This window comes from Zeus faber (genome assembly GCF_960531495.2).
Source record: "Zeus faber genome assembly, chromosome: 3".
NCBI classification, from domain to species: Eukaryota; Metazoa; Chordata; class Actinopteri; order Zeiformes; family Zeidae; genus Zeus; species Zeus faber.
The window spans coordinates 29,538,224-29,558,453 of record NC_137190.1 but is presented as its reverse complement, the minus strand read 5'-3'; the positions used below and the strand labels follow the sequence as shown (position 1 = coordinate 29,558,453).

The 20,230-nt window shown below is 44.2% G+C and overlaps 1 protein-coding gene across 2 annotated transcripts in view; it reads right to left on the bottom strand.

Annotated features, from left to right (window-relative positions):
- The window catches only part of pla2r1 (phospholipase A2 receptor 1), a 34,482-nt gene extending 14,278 nt beyond the window's left edge, over positions 1-20,204 (bottom strand). For both annotated transcript variants that reach the window (XM_079998183.1, XM_079998184.1), the window contains exons 1-16: positions 20,010-20,204; positions 17,597-17,974; positions 17,339-17,512; positions 17,091-17,255; positions 16,499-16,612; positions 13,295-13,444; positions 12,332-12,526; positions 11,456-11,619; positions 11,216-11,326; positions 9,885-9,997; positions 6,828-6,991; positions 6,501-6,709; positions 6,251-6,396; positions 4,212-4,296; positions 3,967-4,102; positions 37-72 (exon numbers count right to left, since the gene is read on the bottom strand). In XM_079998183.1, coding sequence (XP_079854309.1) covers positions 37-72; positions 3,967-4,102; positions 4,212-4,296; positions 6,251-6,396; positions 6,501-6,709; positions 6,828-6,991; positions 9,885-9,997; positions 11,216-11,326; positions 11,456-11,619; positions 12,332-12,526; positions 13,295-13,444; positions 16,499-16,612; positions 17,091-17,255; positions 17,339-17,512; positions 17,597-17,974; positions 20,010-20,139 — 2,470 coding nt within the window. In that variant the 5' untranslated portion in view covers positions 20,140-20,204. The remainder of the gene's footprint in view (positions 1-36; positions 73-3,966; positions 4,103-4,211; positions 4,297-6,250; positions 6,397-6,500; positions 6,710-6,827; positions 6,992-9,884; positions 9,998-11,215; positions 11,327-11,455; positions 11,620-12,331; positions 12,527-13,294; positions 13,445-16,498; positions 16,613-17,090; positions 17,256-17,338; positions 17,513-17,596; positions 17,975-20,009) is intronic.
- Positions 20,205-20,230: the final 26 nt, after the last annotated feature.

Sequence of the window (20,230 nt, the reverse complement as noted above, 5' to 3'; positions counted from 1 at the left end):
AGCGTAAAAAGTTATAATGGTAACCGTGGAACTTACGCTCTGTGTACCAATATGGCTTTTCCAGTTCATCACCTACAAGGTAAACAGACATGGTAAGGTTTCCATTTGTTGAAGTGTGCGTGGTGAAAGTGTCCAAACGCACAATCCATGGCCCTGCTCACGCCTGGCCTGATAACCGGCTACTATTAAACGACTCATTTTAACCAACTCATTGTGATTATGCGTAAACCAATCACAAGAGGATGACAAAATGCAAATCACAGCTCTAAATCCAGGTATGAATGCAGCTAGGACGCACTGAGATCCGATCGCTCACGTCACATTGGGAGGTGGTCAGGGATGTATAGGGTCACATTTATGTTGTTTATTATAACCATTAGTATTATTATTTAGTAGTGTTAACCCACATGTCCCTGGCCAGATATATTGCACTCTTCTCTAGATGTATGGCCATTTCACAGCGATACAATCTGATGTGCAACACTGCATGCAGAGATTTGTTAAAAACATGTTTTTTTTTAATAATATTAAATACTGTGCGGGGAAGAAAAACAAAGATTTGTAAATTAACCACTGGCCCTGGTCTAGGGACTACGTGGTTATTTGCATGCTGAGCAGGAACGTCCAATCACAAATGATTCAAACATACATACATTATGACAGATGGGTGTCTCTACAGTGAATCAGAGTGATACAAACAAAGCCTCCCTCTGTGGAATCTGACCAATCAGAAGCTGTATTCTGTGCTGCAGGAGTCGTAATCGAGGCCATCTTGCATTGTTCCTACTGCGAAAGCAGAGGGCAGCTAGTTTGATAGTTTCACACTTGGCGCCATCCTACACGGCTCCCACCCCCACAGGCCTGACACACCATTTGAAGGTGTGACATCCAATATGATACAACGCCCACACCCACACGGTGTGAATTTGAAGCGGCGTCGTATCTTTGATGTGTGAAAAGATACAGGTTCATAAAGACCGCAACTGGTTCATATTTCTCTATTCTAATATGGAATCAGTGGCTGGTTTGCATTCAGTTTGGTTTGTTTTTTTATTTGCACTAAAAAGGAAAGTTTTGAAGAAAAAAACACCACAAAAATGATACTGGAAACCGGGTTGTCAGTGGGAACATTGGACCTAAAGTCGGTGTTTCCCCTATAATTGTACAGGCCTAATGGGCTGCTAGGCCAACGAGAACCCCCGGCATGCCAAAAGAATCTTTTTTTTTTTTGGCCAAAAATAACGCCACTGTCCCCACCAAATAATAAAATCAGTCTTTTGCTGGAATTTACAGTATATTTATGCTATTTTAACATATGTACAAACTAGGGATGTTAAAATGTCACCTGGCACCTGCACTGGCGCCGTGGTGTGCGTGGCAGGAGTTTCGCTTTCTCACTTTGCGTGCTTGAAAATGGAAACTTTGCATGCGATTCGGAGGGTCTCAGGAAACCCTGTGGGCCGCGGCGCGATGAAAATTGATGAAAGAAATCCCATGAATCGGAATAAAATCCGATTCATTCCGGCCGCCCGGGACTCTGGCGCATCACCACCTCCACCCGTTTATTTATTTCAGGATTTATTTCATAGGCATATTTATTTTTATTTGCGGTGATGACTGTAATGAGCTAAAAACCACGATGATGTAATGTGACCGCGGTTTCCCTAATCAGAGTCACTTTAAGGTGCTGCGGAGCGAGATCGCCCATTCCTGTGGGTAGTGTGAACATGATTTCTCCATCATGAACAGGGTACTGGGAAACAACTCACACAACTAATGATTGCTTTTCACAGCAATCTATCCATAATTTAAGAACTTACTAAATCGAGACAAATCTTCACTTTTGGTAGGTGAAAACAGACCTCAGGAACAGGCTGAGAGGAGAGCACTCGGGGGGCCTGCATGAAAATTTTAATAAATGGGCCTCCTGTGGCAAAACTTCCATATCCTGATGCCATGGTGAAATGTTTTTCCAAGTCAAGGAAGACAAAGTGCAGCACAATGTGTGGATGATGTGCTGATGTTCTGCAAAGGTCCTTGGCTACACAGCTTATTTTTATGCAATAAATGCAGCTTATTAAGTCGTCCTCTCCTGGTGATCACTTTGTTTTAAGTCTTGAATATACCGAGCAAACAAGAATTTGATCACCAATATAAATTGCAGATTGCCTGTTGCGCCATTTGACCGAAGCCGACCGCGACAATATGCAGACCTGCCAACCTTGGCAAAAATATTTTGAGTACCACAATAGTGTAACAGGGAGTCTCCATTACGTTTGAGTTGCTGCAGCTAAATGACTTAATCTGTTATTCACACCGTAGCTTCTCGTAACAAGGCTCGTCACATCATATACCAGCTACAACGGCTAATGATATACACTATTCAAATTCATATCATTGGGATACACCCCTTGAAATGCATCATCTTGTTAAGTTAACCCATGTTTACCAATTACAGATGCACCGATTGTAATTTTCTTGGCTACTTTTTTTTATTTTTTATTTTTTTTATCTGACCTGCCGATTCTGATTTTCATTCAACTGTATGTTCATAATAAACACACGATAAAAACACAAAATAAATCGCGTATATGTGCTGTAACTCGATGACAAATACATCAATCTGATCACGCTCACATGATAGGACAGCTGCACCTACATCCAGACTACTGCTCCAAATTTCAGTTACCACAACAGTGAGATTGCGGCTTTTGACACTGTTTATTATTGTTCATTATTCACCGTGGAACAATTATAGAACCTGTAACTCTCACTGAGTTTTAGTAGGATACAACATGCAAATGTCCAGTTCACTTTTAAGTGCAAATATACATTTCTATTATATTTATACGGTACTTGCGGTTCCAAAATAAATTGCATCATTGCAAAAAAAAGTAATAATAATAGATGACCGAGTCCCCTCACTCTCGTTCACTGGAGCTCACCAAGCGTTAAACCAACTGAATCAAATCAAACGACTCATTTTACTGAGTGACTCGTAACATCTGGTCCAATCCGAGGGATGTCGTTTAAATACCCAATAAATGTACGGAATTGTTTTTGTGTTGATCGATTTATTGTTTTCCGTAACTAAATTACTATACATATATATATATTATTTAGTTATTTATTTAGCATAGTTTTAGCTGGCATTCCGTTCCTGCGTATTTTGACCAAGAATTGCGTGGTTGCTACACAAAATGCGTGCAGGTTGGCAGGTCTGCAATATGCCATCCCCCGCGCCTCATCTGTTGAGGGCTTTTTTTCAGTGCGTACCACCAGGCCTGAAAAAAATTGTAGTGGAAACACTGAAGGTGGAATAAATAATAGGTCCTTTTCATCATCGAAGTGTGAGAATATAATATTCAGCCAAATTGGACAATGTGATGAAGGGAATCATCAAGGAATCAAACTGATAAGAGGAGGATCGCTAAAGCCTAGTCCACATTATGTGATTGAGCAGCGCACATTTCACGACTGAAGTTTGCAGATTTTTCAGAGTCTTCTGTGCACACACATAACAAATACCTTGCGATACTTTGACACCAAAACAAACAGGAATGCCGTACAACTCGCTACTGTGGCTGTTTGTGCAGCGAACTTGCGGAGCTGACATTACACACTAATTAGACACTCCGTAGTCTGGGTCTATTCCACAGGTTGCTCCTCAGAGCTTCTCTATTTCAGAGGTCCACAGTCGCCAGCCTGATCGCAAATCGTTGCCAGAACGGTCTTGAAAATCACGTAATGTGGCCCTTATCAATTGACAGATTGATAGATAAAGTCTGCGGTGGTGTATGGTAGAGGCTCCTTTGTAATCACGAGGACCCGGGTTTGAATCTGACCTGAGAGCACATCCTCTCTCCGTCTACCTTCGCTGTCCCTCTCTGATTTCATAAGAAACCAGGGCTACAAAGATGTAATTGTGTGTTTCGAGTGTCCTTTAAGAAGGTTTCTTTCGGGTACCTCTGGACACTTTGCATATCCACTCATGTTTGTTGTTGCACGGCTGCGGCCGGAGTGCGTTGGTCAGGTCGCTGTACACGGCACAGTTCCGCCTGTCATCCTCCTCATTCTTGTCCTCAATGAAGGACGACACGACCTGGACCGTGCCATTTCAACAGTTCAAGACATTTTAGGTCACAAAAATGATTTTCAGAGTAAATTGGATTCGATTTTTTTTTATCTAATATGGTGATGTGTGCACTTACGGGGCTGCCGTCAGACCATTCCCAAACTCCAGCTTCCTGGGGATCCCTCTTATTCAAACCCACCCAGAACCAGCGTCCCTCTGTTCTGAAGAAGGAGAGCATCACACAAGAAGGTCGCACAAAATCTAGAAATTCCAAAACCCTAAGAAATTAAATTCTATCATGCACAATTAGAAAGAAGTTACCTAACTGTGCCAAGAAGACTAATTTAGGACTCAATGATGGACAAGATTACCATTCCTGCCGGGTAGATACAATGTTTATTCCATTAACCCCAATCTGTGGAATACTCAAATCTGATTGGTCAATGGCGGCAATCAGCTGTCTGTTATTTCTGAATAATGAATAATAATGTCCTAAAAATGACCATTGTCATGGGCACTTCTCCCCTTGTCCCTCGTTTCACGCTGCCTACATGCTAATACTTAGAAACTGCAATGGAAGACTTGAGCTGCTTTCACACATGCACTGTAAACCTGACATCCGGACTTTACCCGGATAAGCTGTATGTGTGAACGTAAATGTCCGAATCATTTGACCCGGACATTAACTGGATTATACCCAGTCAGCATCCTAGTGCAAAGTCCGGGTAATGTCCGATTGAGCGGAATGTGTGAACGGGGGAGGAAAATTATCCAGGTCATTCACAGCGAGCGAGTGGGCGTGTCGTGTGTTTATGGCGTCTATCACGTGCCATTTACGATTCAATCGTCTATCAATGGATTGAGACTGATGAGAGACTTTTTAGCTTTTTTTTTATCCACCAGGAAAAATAAGAGCATTGAAATGGTGTAGGTGCAGTTTACCGTGTTCTGAAACTGGAGCGGAGAGAGAGAGGGAGAGAGGGGGCGGAGGCTCCCGCCCCCTCTCTCCCTCTGAGCGCTGTTGAGAAACTACTCCGGATCTGACTTCCCCTCTTACAGTCCCGTACAGAAAGTTTAAAAGGAGCAGGTGCTCAAAAAAAAAAAAAAAGAAAAGGCACATGGACCCCCAGCTCCGGTTCTAGGCATTTTGCCGCTCTGGGCAAACGGGGCAGCACAGCGCACTGATCATTGGGAGGAGACTTGTGAGAATAATATAGCAATATATAACATGATCTCATAGGGAAAGATTTCGGTTAATTTTGTTTCCTTAGTTTCTTACTTGCATGGAAATGAAAAACGTAAACCTAACTCAGAGAATTGGAGGGTTTTTATTTTTGTTTGTTTGTTTCTCCTCCAGACAGTGGTGCACGCAGGCTACCGTGCATGTATTTTTATTTTAGATCTATTTATTTTCGTTGTGTTTTCTACATGTATGAATTTTAAACACGACTGAGTTAAGGGACTGTCCCGCTCTGTTCCAAAAAAAAAAGGGAGACGTCACGACTGTGGGTACGCACGTCTCCCTGTTGCTAAGGGACACAATTTAGTAAAAACTGGATGCTTTTGTGCACATACCTTACTTGTAAATAATAAATCCTGCCTTTTATGTTGTAAATGCGGTCTCCCCGTTCCAGAAGTGTGATTGGAATTTTTACACGATCGCCCAACCCTACTGCAGCGTACTCCTTTCTGATTTCTTTATTATTCCTTTCCACTCCCTCATTTATATTGAGGATACGTCCATATACATGGAGTATCAACGCAGAAAAATCCCAACTACTGGTAAGTCGGTAGCCTCGTCTGCTATCTTGGGTGTGCCAAACTCCACAGTGTCATTGCGTCTCATCCTGCCTCCTTCACGCTCTACCCGGGCTCCGCCCCCCGTCTAAACCAAACTGATTATTTCCGGGAAGTGTAAACGTGTCTGACAGACAATCTCTGGTTGTGTGCTACATGTGTGAAAGGGTAACTCCAGAAAATATCCAGATAATCAGGTCTTGTCCGGAGAGCATGTGTGAAAGCAGCTTCGAAGAGATGAATGTGGATATGTCCAATTTCACATGAATAACAGTAAATAGGTTAGTCATGTGAGTTTTTATGTATAGTTCACTACGTGGTTGCAGTAAAGCCACTCTGCAAAAGTTTTCCTGATACAAATAATACTTTGGTACCAACCCTTCGAACATGGTGCCGAGCAGGCGCTTCACAAACACCTGCTCCTCGTAGAGGTGGAAACTGGCCAGCTCGGCCCCGAGGGCCTGGCAGAAGAAGTCCGCTTCCACCCAGGAACGCTTCATCAGGACCTTCTCGTCATGGAACACCTGAAAGGACAACAAAGGTACGTCAGTATTCATGAATCCCGGGACAAAATTCGAGCACTAATGCATTGAATGAATGGATATAGTATACTGTAGTCCCATCTGACCTTGAAACAGTAGAGCAGCCCTGTGTGCGATTCCCAGCCCGGCGGACAGGGGGCGTAGGAGTCGATGTGGTGACTCGGCAGCTCGACCTCCTGGTCTCCGCTGACGCTCTGCTCGCACACCATCAGGGCCTTGTGGGCCGTGCAGTCTTTCACCTCCCAGTGACCCAACGCCGGGCCGCCCACCATCACAACGCAGCCCACTGCACTAACTGATGGAAAAATATGATTGGAAAAAATAATACTTGTTGTGAATTGTATATGGTGTATGTGGTATATATGATGTATGGGGTATTCTCCGGTAAAACTAGCTTTCCCCAGGTTGGATACCTGGCTGGTGTTTGTTCCAGTTGGTGAAAGTGAGCGGCAGAGCGGAACCGTTGATGTCTATCCAGTGGTACTCCGCCTCTTCGCTCTGGAGAGCGATCCAGTAACTCATGGTGCTGTTGGCCCCTCTCTCGTTCAAAAGACTGTTTATGAATGCCTGCTCGAACCTGCCGGACAGGGGAAAGGAAAGCAGGGGAGAGAAAAAGAAAGAGAGAGGCGATCACCCATCATAACCAAGTGTCATAAAATTCAAGACAAATCGTTTTAACAGAGTCGGTTATAATCAGTCGGATGAAATCGGTCGGTTATAATGAGTCGATTAAAGGGGACCTATTATACTCCTTTTCAACAGGTTAATATACACTACTCACAAAAAGTTCGGGATATTTGGCTTTCGGGTTATGGAAAATGTAAAAAGTTTACGCTACAGTGATATTATATCATGAAAGTAGGGCATTTAAGTAGAAGCATGCAATGGTGATTTCCTCATCTCAAACCATGTATTGAAACAAAAGCCAACAACAGTGGTGGGTATACTACAACAAAAAATGTCAATGTCTCAATAACTTGTCATGTGCCCTTGGCATCAAATACAGCTTGACAACGACGTCTCATGCTGTTAACAAGTCGACAAATTGTCTGCTGAGGCATGGCACCCCACTTGAAGGGTAGTCTTGAAGGGTGGTCCTCAGGTCATTGAGGTGCCCCAGTCTCCAGCAGACGTTCCCTAATGAGGCAACCTCGATGAGCTGGAGCATTGTTGTCCATGAAGATGAACTTAGGCCTGTGTTTTTCATGCAGGGGCACAATGACTGGATTAATGATGTTATTCAGGTAGTATGGGCTTGTCACTGTACCATTCACAAAGTGTAGGGCAGTTCTGTGTTGACTAGACACACCTGCCCACACTGTAACACCACCACCTCCAAAGGCTCGTCTGGTGACAACAGTGGCTGATGCATAGCGCTCTCCTTGACGTCTCCAACATCGTTGGCGGCCATCATTTCTGCTCAACGTGAATCGACTTTCATCAGAGAACAGCACTGAGGCCACTGGTCCCTCGTCCAGCGTAAATTCTCCCTGGCCCGTGCAAGACGATGATGGCTGTGCCTGGTGGGTGGTCAGGTACCCTTGCAGGTGGTCTAGCACGCAGACCACGCTGATGTTAACGGTTTTGAATGGTCCGACGTGACACTTGGGTGCCCCTCACCTCCCTTAAATGTGCCTGGAGTTGAGTGGCATTCATCATCTGGTTCCGCAGGGCACTGTTCACACTGAAGCGCTCATCAGTGTGGGATGTGGCCAAAGGACGTCCACTTCTATGCCTTTCTGTGACTCTTCCAGTCTCTGTATCTCTGTTGCAACCTGCTGACGACACTCTGTGACACTCTAAGCTCAGTGGCCACTTCCCTCTGAGAACATCCTGTTTGAAGCCTCACAATGGGAGGTACTGTTGATCAGTTGTTAGGTGTCATCTTGGTCTCATGATGTCAAAATAGAAACAGCATGATGAAGAGGACTGTTTAAATACCAATTCTAATTGAACCAGGAAATGTATTGGTTGATTCATGGATCAAACACCTGTTGTAAATTTTGCCGTTCAGCTCCTTGTTAGAGAACAGCAAGTCGTGCAAAAAGTACTGAAACATTGAACAGTTGGACATGTGCATTCAAAGGTTTAGAGAAGGTCAAATTAAGTTCACCTGTAAAGGTTATAGTGCATTTTATCTTCATCCTGAAATTTCACCCGAAAGCCGAATATCCCTAACTTTTTGTGAGTAGTGTAGGTCTCTGAGGTCACCAAAACATGACTGACGTTTTTTGCAGATTATGCATTCTAGCCATTGTTACATGCCTGAAAACCCCTCCTGTTCCTGGAGCACTGTTTCAGTGTGTGTTTGCCCCAGTTCCGTGAGACCGTTGTATGAAGTTCGTAAACTTTCACTTATTTCACCTTATCAGTCCACCAAAATCCGTCGACTCTGATTATAAGACGACGCCCACTTTTTCACGAAGACCAAATCTTAATTTTTTTTTCAAGCTGATTGCGCGTCTGAGAGTCACACTATGGCGAGTGCAAATGAGTCTGACACACGGGAGCTAGAAGAGCCGCCTGCTTCTTTGAAATCAGCCGTGTGGGACATTTCCCAGTGAACTATGACAGCGATGGAGAGCGAGTAGTGGATCGGACGAGGATGGTGTGTCGGCGTTGTTCCACAGTTGTAGGGTATGTGTGCGGAAACACACTCAAACACTACTCCTAATGCACACGTTTTATTTCCGTATATTGACATTTAAAGTCTAGACCCCGAATATAAGACGACTACACTTTTTTAGGCGTATTTCCAGGAAAAAAGACCTGTCTTATATTCGGGTCAATAGGGTAGATCTCGAAGGCGTGATTTTAAAGTTTGTTCCGACTTTCATTGACTGTGCTTCAAGTTTGTGGGGGACGCTGCACATTGGAAAATGAAATAATATAAAATAAATACATCTACAATAAAACCACACGGTTTTTATTGGAGAAACGCACAGCGGATGGCGCGGCGTTCTTAGATTTCCGACATCTCCAGTTTTGTCATGGACAGATGGTCTGTGACAAAAAGATTTGTGCTAGTCTGTGACGCCAACAGGGCAGTTCCCGGCGGCGCTCGTTATTTCTCCAGCCGTGGGTGGCGTTACGCAGATGGGGGGTGGTTGTAATTCTGTGTGACGTAGGAAGGCGTTGCGAATCTGAAAAGCTTGTTGAATTGAATTGAAAACTGGCTGAATTCTCTTATATCACAGTTTGCGTGTTAGTAGGCCCATCAGCGACCTAAATGTATGTGCTGTGAGTGAGTTTTTCATAATAGGTCCCCTTTAATATGAGCCGGATTTAATGAGTCGTTTCAAATTGTTGGTTAATATGAGTGAGTTAAAATAAGTCCGTTAAAATGAGTCGGTTATAATGAGTCGGTTAAAATGAATCGTCATAATGAGTCAGTCATAATGAGTCGGTGAAAATGAGTCGGTTATAATGTGTCGGTTAAAATCACATTCATCATAAATCCGTCGACCGACCTGCTCTCCACCGTGAGAAGGGAAGCCTGGCAGTAATAGCCGCCCATTGCATCCTGGAAGCTCTGTTCATGCTCAATCACCGTGTAGCAGGAGTGACTGTGGCGTTTCCATCCCTGCACAACAGAATCACGACACATTACCACAAGCAAAAAGCCATTGATCTGCAACAGAGCCCATCTGTAAAATACATAATGTGTGTGTGTGTGTGTGTGTGTGTGTGTGTGTGTGTGTGTGTATGTGGTGTGTGTGTGTGTGTGTGTGTGTGTGTGTGTGTGTGTGTGTGTGTGTGTGTCTGTATACATACTTGCTTCTGCTATTGGCATGTTTTCACAAGTGGTGTCCATTTGGACCCCCCCCCCCCCCCCCTTCCCCCACCATCCCGGCTGTACATGGGGGACAAAAGTCTTGCCAAAACTCACATGGAGAAGGAAAGCTCAGAATCAGATACACAGGTATATTGACAGTGTGTAAAAAAACATATACTGTACATGCTATCAAAACTGAGTGCAAATCAATCTAAGGCAATTTAAGTCAAACATCAAGCAAAACATCTCAAAATATCTAGAGGAAATGCACAAAATGCGAGACGGTTCAGAGACACCACGGCCTCGTTTAAAACCTTGCCCCTCCGCCCCCTGGGGCCAGTCAGTTTCTTGTCCCTCCATGTTTCCAGCGTATTGTCCCAGCGACCTATGAGTCAGGCGTTTCGATGTCATAGTAAACAGCGTGGGGAGCGACGTGAATGCCAGTTACCACGTCAGTGAGCAAAGGGGATGAATCAGCTCCATTGTGCCACGGGAAAGCAGAGTGGCCCCGCAACTCGCCGGGGAACCAGGGAATCGAACCCCCGACGCCGCCTCCCACACGCCCCCGTCCCGCTGCGTAGAGAGGTATTTTCACCTATGTACGTCAGCCAGCGCTACTTTGTGGTGCCAGGGGGACACAAAACCCTCTCACAAGCCAAAGCACGGCTATATGAGTTGTCGAATTAAAATATTCCACATCAAATATTTGGGGAATTATTCTTCAACTCAACTGACGGAAAGGTGACTAATTCACATTCTATTTATTGGAACGTTTCCGACATTGGTTTGATGATTACGATCTGCTCATGTTATTGCGATCATGTAATAACTGTGACAGCTCCGTGTGAGTGTGTGTGTGTGTGTGTGTGTGTGTGTGTGTGTGCGTGCGTGTGTGCGTGCGTGCGTGCGTGCGTGCGTGCGTGCGTGCGTGCGTGCGTGCGTGCGTGCGTGCGTGCGTGCGTGTGTGTGTGTGGGTGTGCGTGCGTGTGTGCGTGCGTGTGTGTGTGTGTGTGTGTGAGACCTTACCTCAGGACAGCCCTTGTCCCCGGCGTCTGCGTTTTGAGGGGATATTTGCCCCGCTCTCCTACAGACGGCCTGCAGTGGTTCATCGCACGACACTAACATCCAGCTTGCATCCTGCGGATCAATAACACGATCGATCGGGACTCAATCGAAACTGAGGGAAGTCTATCTTGCTTCAAAATACTACAAAGGATTTTTCTTTTGTCGAAAATCGAAAGGTGAATAGTTTGGACAATGTTCTACCTTCCTGTGGGCCTTGGCGCAGAGCGGGGCGTCGCTCAGATTGTGGGGAGGTTGGTACTGGTGCCAGTGGGTGAGCGTTACTTGGGAGCCGTCGGACCACTGGACGTCTGGGGAGGACGCTGCCCTCCGCAGGCCGATCCACACCCAGGGACTCTGCCTGGAGGCTGCGGCAGCAGGGGCACCGTACAAACAATAAACAATATATACTGGTTTATAACCGCTGTCCGATATGTAGGAGTTGCTAATTAGATGGAACAATAGCCAAAACAAAAGATTTCCAACATTTACACTTGCGTTTGCCTTTAAGAGCCCGTCCCTAATTAAGCTTTTACTCCATTTTGCCAATATGCTTCGCTGTTAATCTTCAATATTACTTATTATTATACTTATTATATAATATAATATAATGTAATAATGTAATATAATATTACTTGCACCCTGAACGGCATTGGCCACCAATATTGAGGCTTTTTCCTCATCTATGCAATGGAAATCCCTTTAAATAATATAAAGTCTGCACGGTCCCAAGTCTACATACAGGAGACTCTCAAGCCCTTCAGAATGCAAATGCCTGTTAACACCCAAAGGTGGTTAGAGGTATTCCGGCAGTAAATAACATCCCACAAAGCACATTTAGGTTTCTCACAACTGGGATATCAAGTTCAAGTTCAAGTTCAAGAGATTATTTGTCACATACATATACATACGGTCATAAATATATGCAGTGAAATGTCATCACACCCGGTGATTACGCACAATAAGCTCTATAAGCTCTAAAATTGGAGTTGTCCTTGCACAGCTTCATCACAGGGAAACTTTACCACCCTGACCGTGAGAATGTATATTAATGTACGTGTAAACACGGCCGTGCCTTACAGTTAGCCAGCAGGCGGAGCAGCAGCTCCACCTCAGACAGGGAGCGGACGCTGGTCAGGTTGGCCCCGTAGGAGCCACACGCCCGGGACGAGCCTTCCCAGTTCCCCGCCTCCGCTTCCGCAAGCACCCGGTAGCAGAAACCGTTGTGGGACAGCCAACCTTCGGCACACTCCGTGTGATGGTACTGCCAGTTGTCTGGAAGTAAAGTGACGGAAGAGGTGAAGATTGGAGAGAGATAACAGCACAGAACTGATCTGTGTTTCTGGTGTGGCGGTGACCGGTGGGGTAGAGAGGAAGGCCATAGGTTCAGTCCCCAGGTGCAGAACAGCAGCTGTGGCCAAAAAGGCTACAGTGGCTAAGAAAACACGCTCTCACATTCTGCAACTCTCAGGAATTTCATTAGTTTCAACATTAGCCCAGCTCCTATCATGTGACGCACATCTTTGCTTCCCACCCATCTTGAGTTCATATGTATGCTACAAACCGGATTTTTTTAAAAGCCGGACATTCCTGCTGTAATTTCACGATATAATAATTTATATTTTATTTGCCCATGATACAGTTGACAATGACTTAGCAGCAGGGCAAATACGACTGATTAATATTGACCGCTGTTGCAAGACCACTCTGCTACGAAGGCTAAGAAGCCTCGTGGAGGAGGAGCATCATATTTGGAAATGTTGGAGTACTTCCTCAGCTTCCTTTAGGGGAAGCTGTTTGTAGGTAATTGTCCAATGTGACCAAATGCCCCTTTTAGTTGAAGTGGAGTTCTGGTATCAATCAACAGTTAATTCAAATCCCCATCCAAGCATTAAAGTCTGTGGTTTGAAGCGGTGGAATCCCACTCCTATAACCCTTGAAATTCCCACCCTTAGGTCCCCTGACAGGAAATAGCACATGGCTGATGTTTTGTAACAGTTTCTAGTTGTTCAGAGAATGTTGGTAAAGTGCACATGTTCTCACCTAGCGGCTCGGCCCTCCTGCTGTCGTTGGGCGTCTTCTTGCAGATGTACGGCAGAGCGGAGTCACAGGACAGACTCTGCCAGACCCCCTCCAGAGCAGAGTTGTACACCCCACACTGCCGGTCGTCCTGCAGGGGACTAGCGGACACGCCTGCTGGGAAGAACCAAGGACAGTGCTTTAACGCCAGGTAGCGCTCCGAGAAGGGTTCAGGGCGCTCAGGGTTCAACCCTAAAAGGTTACCCAGATTAAATCCTTGTTCTTTGAATACAGCCCTATTTTCCAATCGTAAAGAAGGGTTTTGGCTTTGATCAAGCCAGGTATTAACGCTTGTAAAAGCCTCACTCAGATCAGTAGCGATGGAAAAGGTCAGCGTCAAACTGGGGCAAAGTTTGTGCCATGCCAGGTGTTGCAGTGTTGTCGGCATTTTGGGGTGACCGGGATTAGTCCAGTCCCTTTCAGGGTTGCCAATGGCATCGACCGCAGCTGATTGAATACATTTGAATATTCACAATGAATTATATGTTGGAATCAGTGAGAAGTAGAAGTTAAATAGACACATCTTTTCTGGAAATTAAATCCTGCAACTATAAACAACACTGTGGATCATAGCTACTAGTCAAAAAAGTCAAGGGCATATGTTACATAACAAACTTGAAAGTTATATTATAGAGGACTTTTAAGTGCTCCTGTCACGATTATTGAAGTAGCAGGCATGTGATTTTTCTCCCAGTAATACCCTCCTCACCCCCTCCTCCCCCATTGTACAAATTAATTTTCCTCAGCTGTTCGAGTGGGTCATGGAAGGTGAGAGACTCCCTGAACGGGACGCCATTACAAACACACTAACACGCAAGTAAGCCTGACATGGACTTCTTTGGAAGTGGGCGAGGTAAACTTCTTGGAGGTAAACCTCTCGAGGTAAACTTCTTGGAGGTAAACTTTGTGGAGGTAAGCTTCTTGGAGGTAAACCTCTCGAGGTAAACTTCTTGAGGTAAACCTCTCGAGGTAAACTTCTTGGAGGTAAACTTTGTGGAGGTAAGCTTCTTGGAGGTAAACCTCTCGAGGTAAACTTCTTGGAGGTAAACCTCTCGAGGTAAACTTCTTGGAGGTAAACTTTGTGGAGGTAAGCTTCTTGGAGGTAAACCTCTCGAGGTAAACTTCTTGAGGTAAACCTCTCGAGGTAAACTTCTTTAGGTAAATCTCTTGGAGGTAAACTTCTTGGTGGTAAACTTCTTGAGGTAAACCTCTTGAGGTAAACTTCTTGAGTTAAACCTCTTGGAGGTAAACTTCTTGGAGGTAAACTTCTTGGAGGTAAACCTCTTGATGTAACCTTGTTGAACTACACTTCTTGAGGTAAACTTCTTGTAGGTAAACTTCTTGTAGGTTAACTTGTAAATGTAAGCTTCTTGAGGTACTGTATACTACTTGAAGTAAACTTATTGGAGGTAAACTTCTTGAGTTAAACTTCTTGGAGGTATACTACTTGAGGTAAACCTCTTGAGGTAAACTTCTTGGAGGTATACTACATAAGGTAATCTTCTTGAAGTAAACTTATTGGGGGTAAACCTCTTGAGGTTAACTTCTTAGGGGTAAACCTCTTGAGGTAAACTTCTTGTAGGTTAACTTCTTGAAGTAAACTTCTTGGAAGTAAACTTCTTGAGGTAAACTTTTTGGAAGTAAACTTCTTAAGGTAAACCTCTTGAGGTAAACTTATTGGGGGTAAACTTCTTGGAAGTAAGCTTCTTGGAGGTAAACCTCTCGAGGTAAACTTCTTTAGGTAAACCTCTTGGAGGTAAACTTCTTGGTGGTAAACTTCTTGAGGTAAACCTCTTGAGGTAAACTTCTTGAGTTAAACCTCTTGGAGGTAAACTTCTTGGAGGTAAACTTCTTGGAGGTAAACTTCTTGGAGGTAAACCTCTTGATGTAACCTTGTTGAACTACACTTCTTGAGGTAAACTTCTTGTAGGTAAACTTCTTGTAGGTTAACTTGTAAATGTAAGCTTCTTGAGGTACTGTATACTACTTGAAGTAAACTTATTGGAGGTAAACTTCTTGAGTTAAACTTCTTGGAGGTATACTACTTGAGGTAAACCTCTTGAGGTATACTTCTTGGAGGTATACTACATAAGGTAATCTTCTTGAAGTAAACTTATTGGGGGTAAACCTCTTGAGGTTAACTTCTTAGGGGTAAACCTCTTGAGGTAAACTTCTTGTAGGTTAACTTCTTGAAGTAAACTTCTTGGAAGTAAACTTCTTGAGGTAAACTTTTTGGAAGTAAACTTCTTAAGGTAAACCTCTTGAGGTAAACTTATTGGGGGTAAACTTCTTGGAAGTAAGCTTCTTGGAGGTAAACCTCTCGAGGTAAACTTCTTCAGGTAAACCTCTTGGAGGTAAACTTCTTGGTGGTAAACTTCTTGAGGTAAACCTCTTGAGGTAAACTTCTTGAGTTAAACCTCTTGGAGGTAAACTTCTTGGAGGTAAACTTCTTGGAGGTAAACTTCTTGGAGGTAAACCTCTTGATGTAACCTTGTTGAACTACACTTCTTGAGGTAAACTTATTGGAGGTAAACTTCTTGAGTTAAACTTCTTGGAGGTATACTACTTGAGGTAAACCTCTTGAGGTAAACTTCTTGGAGGTATACTACATAAGGTAATCTTCTTGAAGTAAACTTATTGGGGGTAAACCTCTTGAGGTTAACTTCTTAGGGGTAAACCTCTTGAGGTAAACTTCTTGTAGGTTAACTTCCTGAAGTAAACTTCTTGGAAGTAAACTTCTTGAGGTAAACTTTTTGGAAGTAAACTTCTTAAGGTAAACCTCTTGAGGTAAACTTATTGGGGGTAAACTTCTTGGAAGTAAACTTCTTGAGGTAAACCTCTTGAGGAAAACTTATTGGAAATTAATTTCTTGAGGTAAACATATTGAGGTAAACTTCTTGGAAGTAAACTTATTGAGGTAAACCTCTTGAGGGAAACGTCTTGGAAGTAAACTTATTGAGGTAAACATATTGAGGTAAAGTTCTTGAAGTAAACTTCTTGAAGGTAAAAGTCTTGAGGTAAGCTTCTTGAGGTAAACTTATTGAGCTAAAGTTCTTGAAGTAAAATTCTTGAGGTCAACTTCTTGGAGGTAAACCTCTTGGAGGTAAACTTCTTCAGGTAAACCTAAAGATCAGATTCTGATGCAGGAAAACAAAACACACACTGTACCGGTGGTGAAGTTCACCAAGGCTAGAGGCGCTCCGTCCGACCACTGCCACCCTCGCCCGTCCTTCAGGTGATTCAGCCCGATCCACACCATCACGTCCACTTCAGCCAGTCGATCTGATGTAGCACGAGGAATAAGCATTATAGCTAATAACCCCACAGACCCCGTCACATTAAACTTAAACCTCTTGCTCGTACAATATTCTTCGTCAACACGAGATATAAAAAATAATATAGTTCCAGAATGAATTAAACATGGAAGTGCCTGTCTCTCTTCAAAATAACGTCAAATAATTTCAAACGTACTATAGCAGACTGGGTGAAGAACAAACAAATTTGCTTGAGTTATAACTGATATATTGCTGTAGACAACTCTCACACCCAGTGAAGGTTAGGTTGGACTCCGGATTGTGAACCTGCTGCTCACCAACATTATTGCCTAGTACGTGCTGAAGCTGCAAATATAAGTTATGAAACCTGCTTGTATCCAGATCCATGTGTGTATAGGACGGGAAGCCTAACTCCCATCTTGTCTAATCTTTTCTTATATTATTATAATTATTATCTTATATTATCTTATATTGTCTCATCTTACCTCGGATGTACCTGTGCTCCGCCAGGCTGCTGACGCTGAGCAAGTTTCCGCCCTGGGCCTGGCAGGACACCAGTGCTTGGCTCCAGGTGAGGATGGTGTACAGGTTGAACTGGTAGCACGCGCCCAGCTCCTGGTGGGACGTCCAGAACGTGTCGCAGCTGGAGTCTAGCGAGCGCATGTCGAAGACAGAGGTCAAACAACGGCGTGTGTCTGTGTGTGTGAGTGTGTATGTGTGCCCTGGTGTGTACCTCGAACTGGACAGAAGCCCCATCGCTCGGCTTCGTCGTAGCGGGGGGTTGTGGCGCACCAGAGCTCCTTGTCCTCCCGTCCCTCTGTCGTGCACTCTGAGTACCACTTGTTGTTGTACTTGAACGGCAGCGCACAGGGCATCCCGTTGCTGTTCCCCAGCAGAGTGTGGATGTCTGCCGGTGCGACAAAACATTTTGGTGAACTTTTTCAGGAAAGGAAGAGGATGTTTGCGGCATCTTTCGTTCTTGCTGCAATACCTTCGTAGGGCTTGGCACATGGACCCTCTTGAAGGGTGTCGTAGCGCCTCCACTCGTGGTAAGACGTCTTCTTGGCCACCACCTGGCGGCCATGCACGGCCAGCTTCATTTGGGACGCCCCGTATAGGGAGTTGCCGTTGCAGAGCCACCAGAGCGGGCGGTGGGTAGTGTCGCACTCAAACAGGCCCAGCCTGCTGCCGTCCGTGCTATTGAGGCCAAGGCATGTGCTTGTGGCCAGGTTGAACAGGCGGTGGCGGGAAACCCACCTCCACAGCATGCGGCGCGTGGGCCTCTCGCAACTCTCCAACACCAGGTCGGGGCCGTCCACGCTGACGCAGCGCTTGAGCGGCATGCTCTCCAGGATGAACATGCCCTTCTCTTGGGAAAGGGATGGAGAAAGGGAGGTGAGACTTTTTTTTTGATGAAACGTTTTTTTTACGTTTTTTATATCATCTGAATTAGCTTTCGGTATCGTGGCCTGTCAAAAAAACAAGACCCATTCGTGGTCATCCTGCTCATCCTCTTTAATATTAAGTTTGACCTGCTTCCTGCAGGAGGAAACTTCAGATCTCCTTAATCCTCAGTTGAACTTGAGCCAATGACAGCAAATGTTTTCCTTCATCCGCTTGCAGACAGTTCAATATACATTTTGGCTGTATGTTTGTAAAGGTGTGTAAATTGGTTTTATGATTGTGAGGTGGGATGTCTTGTGCTTTCTGACCACACAACTAATTTTCTATTCATGGCAATGACAGAGAGTGGTGAAGAGAGGATGGCAAGGGTGACAAAGTCACAGACTGGTGGACATGTGTCTTTGCAGTCACACATGGAGAGGGATCATTCAGTGTTTGTTGGTCATCATGTAAGGTGATGAATAACCGTGTTAGTCTTATTACTTGTGGAAGTCATGGAAGTTATGGAATAATAGTAGCGGAATAATAGTAACAGAATGATAGTGCTCCTCTTATATTTTTTTATGTAAAATTTTATATTTAGAAATGTTCTGTTATATTTCAGTATTTTTATTGTATGTTGCCAATTTTTTCATATTTTTTTTATGTTTTTGGATTATATATTTATTATTATATTGTTATTTATTTATTATTATTGCCTATAATTTCAACAGTGCAATTTCCTTGCAGGGATGAGTCAAGTAAATATCGGTATCTATCTATGGCGTCATTTGATTTAGTAACAAAGCAAACGCTACATTTATCACAAATGGCTATAGATCATATACTGTACAATGACTAGCAACAAAATTAAACCCACTGACAGATGAAGTGAATAACATTGCTCATCTCATTCCAATGCCACCGGTCAAGGGGTGGGATATATTAGGCAGCAAGTGAACAGTCACTTCTTGAAGATGATGTGTTGGAAGCAGGAAAAATGGGCAAGTGTAATGAATTTGAGTAACTTTGAAAAGGACCAAATTGTGATGGCTAGACGACTGGGTCAGAGCATCTCCAAAACGACAGGTTTTGAGGGGTGTTCCCAGTACGCAGTGGTTATCACTTACCGAAAGTGGTCCAAGGAAGGACAACAGGTGAACCAGCGAGGAGGTCATGGGTGCCCAAGGCTCATTGATGCGTGTGGGGAGCGAAGGCTAGTCCGTCTGGTTCGATCCCACAGAAGAGCTACTGTAGCACAGATTGCTAAAAAAGTTAATGCTGCTATGATATAAAGGTGTCAGAACACACAGTGCATCACAGCTTGCTGCGTATGGGGCTGCGTAGCTGCAGACGGGTCAGACCGGAAAGCGCCTACAATGGACACGTGAGCGTCAGAACTGGACCATGGAGCAATGGAAGAAGGTGGCCTGGGCAGAAGAATCACAATGATCATCACCGGTGGAGCATCTGTGGGGTGTGCTGGAACAACAAGCCCAATCCATGCTTGCAACTCCAGGAGTTAAAGGATCTGCTGCTAACGTCTTGGTGCCAGATACCACAGGACACCTTCAGAGGTCTTGTGGAGTCCATGCCTCCACGGGTCAGTGGTATGAAGGGGACCAACACAATATAAGTGGTTATTTGTGGTGGTTTTAATGTTGTGGTTGATCGGTGTGTATATATATATATATATATATATATATATATATATATATATATAATATTATATTCACGTGTTTTACACAGGTGAGAAAGAGCTTTCAGGAAAATAATACGTTTTTTGCAGCTAAAGTAACTTCATTGCAAATATTATAGTGTACATTTCGTGTGAGTTCGTGTGTTTACGCACACGCTTGGGTGTTTGAACGTTATGTATAAAAAAAAAAAACACCGGCACCATTATACAACAAAGTTGGAAGCTTTGTGGTTTTCTATCCAGTCAGAAACAAAATGTTTACACTGCGAGCTATTCCATTTTATTTGTAACGAGTGGAGGTCTTAGATCGTTTGAAACTTACTGTAGAAGTCCTGGAGCTGTGTTTTACCCAGCGCCTCATCCTCGCTCACACACACGCAGCTCTTCACCAGCAACACGCCGCAAAGAGTTGCCGCAAACACTGCGAGGCGACCAAAGCACCGCACCAGCATGTCGACGAGAGGATGCGACTTTATGCCTCAAACATCCAAACATTCCGGGGGTCTGGCGGCGTTCATTCGGCTTGTTTTTCCTCCTCGCAGA